The sequence below is a fragment of the Salvia splendens genome, chromosome 2, assembly GCF_004379255.2.
Source record: "Salvia splendens isolate huo1 chromosome 2, SspV2, whole genome shotgun sequence".
In the NCBI taxonomy this organism is placed as follows: domain Eukaryota; kingdom Viridiplantae; phylum Streptophyta; class Magnoliopsida; order Lamiales; family Lamiaceae; genus Salvia; species Salvia splendens.
In genome coordinates this window covers 16,902,018-16,911,466 of record NC_056033.1, presented here as the reverse complement: position 1 = coordinate 16,911,466, position 9,449 = coordinate 16,902,018, and the positions used below count along the sequence as shown (strand labels likewise).

At 40.3% G+C, this 9,449-nt stretch overlaps 1 protein-coding gene across 1 annotated transcript; it reads left to right on the top strand.

Annotated features, from left to right (window-relative positions):
• The first annotated feature begins 8,189 nt into the window (after positions 1–8,189).
• On the top strand, positions 8,190–9,449 carry LOC121774949. Its single transcript, XM_042171870.1, has one exon. The coding sequence runs from the start codon at positions 8,190–8,192 to the stop codon at positions 9,447–9,449; it is 1,260 nt and encodes a 419-aa protein (XP_042027804.1).

Below are 9,449 nucleotides of genomic sequence, written 5' to 3'. Positions count from 1 at the left end.
TTGATAATGTTGAATCGAGCTTGTAGAACCTCGAACGCTATCTCCACATCCTTGCGAGCGGCCTCTTGCTTCTGTGCAAAAAGAGCATGTTTTTCGTTTATCTACCTATTGAACGTCTTCACGAAGGTTGACCACTTCGGATAGGTGCCGTCGGCAAGATAGTAACACATTTTAAACTGGCGGTTGTTAGCGGTGAAGTTGATGGCCGACGCTTTACCATTCAAAACTTCGGTGAAGAGGTCGGATTGGTTGAGCATGTTGATGTCGTTGTTCGATCTGGAGACTCCGAAAAACGCATGTCAAATCCATAGCCGGTAGTCGGCAATGGCCACGAGTATAACGGTGGGGTGGGTGCCTTTGTGGCCGCTCGTGTATGATCCCTTCCACGCCACAGGGCAATTCTTCCATTGCCAATGCATGCAATCGACGCTGCCAAGCATCCCGGGGAGTCCGTACGCTTGTTCGTGAAGTCGGAGCAGAAACTGACAATCTGCGGTGCTTGGCTTCTTCAGGAATTCGTCGGTGAAGGCTACCCGGACGCCTTTGCAGAAGTTCATCAAATATAGTCTCCCAGTGCTATCCCCAATGTACAGGTACTCGTCGAACAAATCCGTCGTTTGTCCAGTAGCAAGCTGACTGATTGCTGCAGTATAATTTTGGAGCGTCGTGAGACTGGGACGGCCAGTTGCGTCGAACCCTTCTTGGAAGTACTCTTCACGCCGCATGCGGAAACGGCGACGAAAGTAGGTATTTCCCCATACTGGGTTCTCACAAAAGTAATCTCGTATTAACCTTGCGGCGGCTTCCTCCCGGTCACGATGGATGTATTTCTGGGGTCGATTTTGACGCGCCGCGGTGGCTTCCTCCTCCCTACGTCACTCTTCTTCTAGCGATTCTTCCATTATTCGACGCATTTGCTCAAATGGATCCATGAATGGATTAAATTTGGGAGAAGAATTGGAGAGGAAAGAGAGATTGTATGATAGTGATGAGAAGAAAAAAAGATAAGGGAATTTTTTAAAAAAATTTTACCGTTGAAAATTTTAAAATTTCTAATTTTTTTTTGCGAAAAATCGATTTTAAAAAAATATTTATTGCGTCAGCAATGACGAAGCCCACTCGCGGGGCGGAAAGTGGGCGTCACGCCGTGCGCCAGAGCTCGCCATGTGGCGCTGGCGCGTGGCGAGATGGCCTGCCGACCCTCCCTCCCCCACGAGCTAAGCGACGAGACGGATAGGCTGCATCAGCGTCTCGTTGCGGGCTCGTCTCGCCGGGACGAGACCGAGCCCGCAGCGAGACGCCGCTGCGGATGCCCTAATTGTTTTATGTCTCGGGACGAGACCGAGCCCGCAGCGAGACGCCACTGCGGATGCCTTAATTGTTTTATTTCTTGTTTAATTACTCTTTCTTTAATATTTAAATGTTTGGTTAATGTGGAATGTAGTGGAAGGGGTTAGGGTGTACATGTACTGTGTTTGGGAAGAGGGAATATTTTAAATTCTTTTGTTACTCCTTTATTTTAGTGTTTGATTAAAAGTCCTTTATTTTAGTGTTTGATTAAAAGTGGAAGTGGGTGTGTACATGTGGGATGAAGTATTTTTAATTGCTTTCTTTTCTTATTTTTTGGGACTCTTAATTTAAATTGGTTGGGCTTGCTTTAAAAAAATTTGTTGGGGCGTGAGCGGACGAAATTAATCCAAGTATCTAAGCTTATAATTGGGAAGAATTTGTAATCTTGATCTGAGAAAATAATTGAAGACATAGAATGCATGCATCTTTTTATATTTTTTTTGTAAGGTTGTGTTGATTTATGTGTTAGTTAAATGCTAAAGGTGATTTCTTGCAAGCGAGATGTGATATCAAGAGAAAGAAAATAATTTCGGATTAAGCACTTCAGGTGGGCTTTCTTTTAAATTAGGACAATGTCCTAACTATTTATCGATGTGAATGAAATGTGAAAATGTGTATCATGCCTATCTGAAATGGCTTTGCCATTATTATTTAAATCGAATTCGGGTCCTTGTAGGGCCGCAAACCCTACTTGGATTAGTGTACACCTATGGTAGACCGTGTGCCAGCGTATGGGTTGGCTGGTCTAGTGACTTGGTTAGTGGCCACATTGCAAGTCATGAGCAGATATGGTTGACGTCTATGGGAAAATGGCTGCGCAACCGCGATTTTTGAACGATGAAATATTTTGGTGCCTCGGGTCTTTCTAAAGCTAAAACTCGGATGGATACTTGAAAATGACATGATAAATATAATATTTTGAATAAACTGTTTTCGGCATAAGCCCACTAAGTATTTTATAGTACTCAGCCCTGCACGTGTTTTCCTTATGTGCAGGTTGAGCGGCGACGAGCTTGGGGTGGTGTTGAGTCGAGCTTGAATGTCTTGTTGGCTTCTTATTTTGAACTTCGAGGGTCGTCGTGTCTTCAAACATGACGTCACTCTTTCTTTTGAACGCTTCCGCTGATATTATTATTATTATTATCTTTCACTATTATGTTTTGAACTCTCATCTGTTGACTTTGGATTTAAATGTCAAACATTACTCTGACTATTAATTATGTTGGTCAAACTCTTTATTGAAACCCTAGAATATTTCCCTTTCTTAAAGTCCTATTAGTTGCGACCACAACATTTATTAACTATAGAAAGGGCGGTCGTGACAATTCTATAGTTGAAGCCGACAAAAAATAAAGTAAAAGAAAGAATAATGTAGAGTACCAGCTGACATGCTTACGCTGCTGCAAGAGAGCACCCATCAACGTAGACAGTGACACTGCTACGCCACTCAGAATCAATACGTAACTCGGGACAATCTTTAATTTCTAACCAAACTAATTTAGTGAGGGGATTTAGTGCATTCAGAGGGTAGAATATGCCTCACTTTGTTGCAGCTATATAGTGACAACCTTGTTAGAGATAAGAGGTTCCAAAACCATTCGGGCAATTCTTTCACTCCTATGTTCTCTAACCTTAACCAATCAAGAGCAGTGAGATGCTGAATTGATTGAGGTATCCACTCCCATTTGTGAGTTGCAACATCCTTCCAATAACACATCAACACTATGTTTAATGGAAACACACTTCTTCTCTGACCACTCCACACTCACATCTATCTTTAGCTCCTTCAACCTGCCTAAACCCGAACTCTCAACACTAGGACTACTACTACTAGCCATGAGGACCTCGTACTTTGTTTTCTATGCTATTTTGTCCATCTTTTAAATATATTGCTTCCTTCATGACTTAATTTAGTGTAATTGGTAACAGAAGTAGTTAATTAAGTAAGAATATATTCTACACGAAATGACACATGCAAATATATTTATGGATTCATTATATATATATGGTTTTGATCCATGCAAAACTAGATTTAAATACAGAAACGCAGAACAATATCATACGTAGGGCACTTTTAGGTTATAGTTAGTTAATTTTTAGGTCATGCTAACAAAGCATGACCTAAAATGATCTTATCATGACATTAAACCCAAATATTATGATATGACCTAAAATTGCTTAATTATAACCTTCCGTGTTTTTGGTTAATTATTTACCATTAGATCATCTAATCCTAGGGCCAAGATTTGGGCTGCATTTCTGGATTTAAATGCATTTTTATTTTGATAATCTCCATATATATATATATAAGGATGTGATCATATGATAACCCATATTTATGGTGATAACAATAACTATCATTCTATGGACGAAATATATCATTTTATAATACAGAATATCATTTTATGGATTAAAATTATCATTTTATGCATGCTGAAAAAATATCATTTTATAGTGTATAAATATCATTTTTAGTGAAAATGATATTTTTGACCCATAAAATGATAGGTTATTAGGTTATCACCATAAATATGGTTATCATTTTGACATATATATATATATATATATAGAGAGAGAGAGTTGTGATCAATGTCGAACCATTCTTAAGAGCCGAACTAGAGACCAAATTAGGGCCCTCCATTTTTTTAATCTTGTGGTTAGGATTAATTTATAATTAATTTAATTATTTATTCAATAAAAACATGCTGAGGGGTATTTTCGGAAATCAATTTATTAATCTTCATAAAAAACGTGAATCTCTTTCCTTCTCTCAATTCTTCTATCTTCATACAATCTTCACGCAATCTTCATCAATTTTTACGCAATCTTAATCAATTTTCTCGCAATTTACGTTAGTTGTATAATCTGCATCAACATCTTCTTCAATCTACATCGATCTCCACGATCTACCTCAATCGCGATTTGTCTCAATCCGCAATTCCTTCAATTCACGTTCTACCTCCATCGTGTTTTGCTTCCTCAATTCACGATCGTTTTGCATTTGCTGCATCGTCGATCAATCGCGATCTGCATCAAATTCTCGATCGATCTGCCTCAGTTTTCGCAATTCCTTCAATTCACGATCTACCTCAATTGTCATCCATGGAGAATTCCACACGTGAAATTCATCAGCATCTCAATGGAGTAGGAAAAACACCGACAAATTCTGCGGTTGAAGATGGATCTACATCGACCAATAATGAAGAAGCTAGTATTGGATCAATTCTGGATGATCTACAATATCCACTCTATTCGATACAGATTCAGATTCAGAGCTAGAAGGAGAAAGTAACTCAGTTGAAGGTTTGTAATTTTTATTTTTTTCATTTTATAGTGTAAACAGATTCATAATGAAGTAAAAGGTCGAATTAAGACGGTAACAAATACACTAATGAAGTATTTTTATCGTAATATGATATGCTGACATGCTCTATATTGTATGCAATAAATACGACTCATAATGAACTAATATTTAATTATAATGAAGTAGTAATATAGAGGAATGAACTTATATTCTTGTTGAATGAATATATTTTGTTTTGTTTTTATTTTCCACTAACAGTAGTTTGTATGCGATCAATACGAACTATAATGAACTAATATGGGATTATAATGATGTAGTAATACAGCCGAATGAACTTATATGCTTGTTGAATAAATATGTTTTGTTTAGTTTTCATTTTCCACTAACAGTAGTTTATATGCGATCAATACGACACATAATGAACTAATTTCAGGTTAAAATGAAGTTGTAATACTACCGAATGAACTTATATTCCTGTTGAATGAATATGTTTTGTTTTGTTTTATTTAAATTTTCCACTAACATAAGTTTGTATGTTTTATAACAGTGTCATACTTACCTGATTGTCCATCCCAGCTGAAGCCTTACATTGGACAGATTTTTCTTAGACTTGATGATGCTACTGAGTTCTATAATAAGTATGCACGATATGTTGGGTTTGACACTCGTAAACATGGATAAAAAAAGAAGGGGGATCATGTCACATGGTTGTATGTTGTGTGCAGTAGAGAAGGTCAGAGGAAAATGAAAATGCAAGGGCATGAGTCAAAACGTAGACGTTCTTCTAGGAAGTGTTTTTGCAAGGCTAAAATTGGTTTTAAGTTTTGTAAAGGAATTGGTTATGTTGTCAATCAATTTGATGAAATACATAATCATGATATGGTGGAGTTACGCCATAAGCGATTCATGAGGCTGAATCGCAACATTGACCTATTGCATCAGAAATTTATACTAGATTGTGCAAGTACAAACATAGTCCCTACATTGACTTTTAAGTTGCTGAATGAGGTTCTTGGTGGGCTGGATTATGTTGGTTGCACGGTTGTAGAAGTTAGAAACTATAGGCGTGACAAACTCATATTTTCATAGGTGTAGTTGGTATGTTGAAGTGCTAAATGTCAATTTTATCACTCGAAATTGACTTCATCTAACCGATTATTATACCTTTGGAGTTCTATGTGTTTTGTTGAGTGTTCTAGGAAAGATAGCTGAAAAGAGGAGAAAATGGAGCATAAAGTGTTCAGAGGCAGCAGGGGCACGAAAAGAAGGACCCGGCCGGGTGGATTTACATTGCAATAATCCGACCCGGCCGGGGTAGAGCCAGAGTCCAGCAACGGTCCTAAAATGGGGATCCGGCTGGGTTAATTTATAGTTCAAAAATACAACCCGGCCGGGTAGGAATGTCTGACGCGTCTGAAAGCTGAAAACGCGATTTTTGAAGAGAATAAAAGAAAGAGAAAGTCTAGGGTTCGGGAGATTCTGCACCTACAGCCTTCTACATTCACACACACCCAAGAACACTTTAGAGAGAGAGATTTGAAGATTGAAGAGTCCACATCGGAAGATTGAAGCTTCATTCCATAAATCGATCTCACAGGAGTACTTAGTATCTTTATTTCATGTTTTTGTTGAATTCCTATGTGTTGAACATGGTTTTTGTCATGAGCATGAGTAGCTAAACATTTCTTGTAGAATTCTTGGTGATGATGCACTAATTTCATAGTTTTTATTCGATTGATTTTGTTCTTGCCTTGCTCTTGTAGTTATTTGATTATTCTTGGGTTTATTCCTTTCAATTGCTTGATCACCACTTGATTGTGTAGGATTAATTAGATTAATCGGGAGATGAAATAGTTAATCCGGAAAGAAGAATAACTCACACCTTAATACAATAGAACTCGGGAGAGTTGAGGTTTTGAGTGAGGTCATTAACCTAATCAAACTATTGGGAGTTAGAGGTTTTTGGATTAGAAGGAGACTTCAATTCTAGCATCTAATCTACAGGTTTCTCACCTCGGGAGGGGGTTTAATCTATAATCGTGGTTGACTTAGTAACTCTAGAGACACCAAAAGGTAAGGCGAATCAATTGGATAAGAGTTTGGAATTGTGCATCGGATCCTTAAGTTCTACAATTTCTCCATATTATCTTTCATATCATTATCACACCGTGTTTTCTTGTTCTTAATTGTTACTTGCCTATTATGTGCTTTTAGTAGTTGTTAGAACAAACCAAACTGCACTTGATTGTCTAGATAGTCGTTGATCTTTGTTCGTGGTAGTTAAGTTGATACAAAATTGTCTCTGTGGGATACGATACTCTTGCTTACTGATTGCTACACTAGCCCCGTACACTTGCGGGTATTACTTGTGTTAAAATAAGTAGAGTCAAGTTTTTGGCGCCGTTGCCGGGGACAATTGTGTGTCATTATAGCTTAATATCGTGATAATAATTGAGATTACTAGTCTAGATTTTACTTGCTTTATTTTTAAATTTTTATTTTGAGTTTTCTAATAAATGTGTTTCCTTGTTCAGGGTGTATGCACACGCGTTCTAAAGGTCCACCTCTAGAGCCTATCGATCCCGAGATCGAAGCATCCAACAGAAGGAGGAACGCGCAGAGAAGGTTAAACCAAAGGATTCGGGTTTCTTCACCCGCTCACAGGCGTCTACCTTCTCCTATCCAGAGAACTCCATCACCCAGTCCATCTCCACCTCCATCACCTATCCAGTACGAGCCTCATTCTCCAATTCTAATGGAGAACGAAGGGGAGAACAACAATGAGGATCCTGTCATTCATCAACTCCGTCTGCAGCTGGCTGCCATGCAGAGGCAATGGGATGAGCAGAACGTGAGGCCAGTGCCCGTACAAAATCAGTTTGCCTACAGACAGGTTACCAATCCACCAGTCAATAATGCGGGGATAGCGGCCAACAGTTTTGAATTGAGACCGGGGTTGATAGATAGAGCAGAAGCAAACGCATTTGGTGGGACAGGCTCAGAAGATGCCAACAAGCACCTCACCAAGTTCATACAGATCAGCAACACAGTGAAGGCGAATGGGGTCACAGATGAGCAAGTCCGCCTCCGATTATTTCCATTCTCTTTGAAAGACGAGGCGAGGGACTGGTATGACAGCATGGGTCCTAATTCTGTGCCCACATGGGATGCAATGGTGGATCTGTTCTTGGAGAAATACTATCCACCTAGTGAGGCACTCAAACGCCAAGCTGAGGTCATTCAGTACAAGATGCACCCTCAGGAGAATATCATGGAGGCTTGGAAAAGGTTCAAGCAGCTGATGAGAAGATGCCCCAATCACGGGCTAACTCCGGGACAACAGATCTTAACCTTCTACAGGGGAGGCACGCTGGAAGCAATGCGTGAACTAAACATGAGCGCCGGAGGATCTCTCTTGAAATTGGGGGAAGCTGAAGCACTTGAAGTGATTGAGAGGGTGGCTTCAAATGATGATTGATGGAGAAACGACAGAGGCAAATCTTATAGGGTGGCATCCACCTCCGATAGCGATAGGATGGATGCAATATCCAAGCAGCTGGAATTCATAACTGACAAGCTTGGGTATATGGGAACGAGTCAGGTTGGGACTGAGATGCAACAAGGAGTAGAAGATGTGAACTATGTTCATCAAGGTGGCAACAACAGAAATTTCAACAATTACCGCCCCAACCAAGGAGGAGGTAATTACAACCACTATGGGAACAAGGTGCATCCCAACTTGTCCTACGGGAACCCGAATAATGCCCTGCAACCACCACCCGGATTCCAGGTATCAAATGGCCAAATCGTAGAACCGAAGAAGGATGAGCTGAAAGATGTGCTAATGGCCTTTATGAAGCAAACGGGAGAGTGCATGAAGGACTCCAACAAACGGCTAGTGCAGGTTGAAGCTAATGTGAATGACCTGAATAATCACATGAAGAGCATCGATAACCAGATAAGCCAGATTTCACAGGCCGTGGGTATTCAGCATCAACCGGGCCAATTTCCATCACAAACGGTTGTAAATCCTAAAGACTTTAAGGATTGCAAAACCATCAATCTTAGGAGTGGAAAGAGCTATGAGGGCCCAACCATGCCTACAGAGAAGGAGGGGATCTCTAAAGAAGAGAGAGTTGTAGAAGAAGTGGTGGAAGAAGAAGAAGCAGTGGAAGAGGTGCCGCCTCCTAAGGCGAGTACCGTGATACCTGCACCCCCTGCTGAGATCAAGATCCCTTTTCCACAGCGCGTGCAGAAGAAGAAACTAGATGATCACTTCTCTAGGTTTCTTGACATATTCAGAAAGGTGCACATCAACATTCCGTTGGTAGAGGCGTTACAGCAAATGCCTAGCTATGCAAAATTTTTGAAGGAAGTGATCTCCAAGAAGCGGAGGTGGGTGGAGCACGAGACCGTCAACCTGACAGAGAGCTGCAGTGCTATTATCCAGAAGAAATTGCCCGCTAAGATGAAAGACCCTGGAAGCTTCACTATATCATGCATCGTGGGGGATAGCCAAGTGGGCAAGGCTCTATGTGATTTGGGAGCGAGCATTAACCTTATGCCTTTCTCATTCTTTCAGAAGTTGAAGATTGGGACACTGAGGCCCACTACCATCACACTCCAGATGGCCGACCGATCTGTGTCGTATCCTAGGGGGATTGTTGAAGATATACTCGTCAAAGTCAATAATTTCATATTCCCCGTGGATTTTGTGGTGCTTGATATGGAGGAAGACCGGCATGTCCCTCTCATCCTGGGAAGACCTTTCCTCGTGATAGGAGGGAAAAGATGA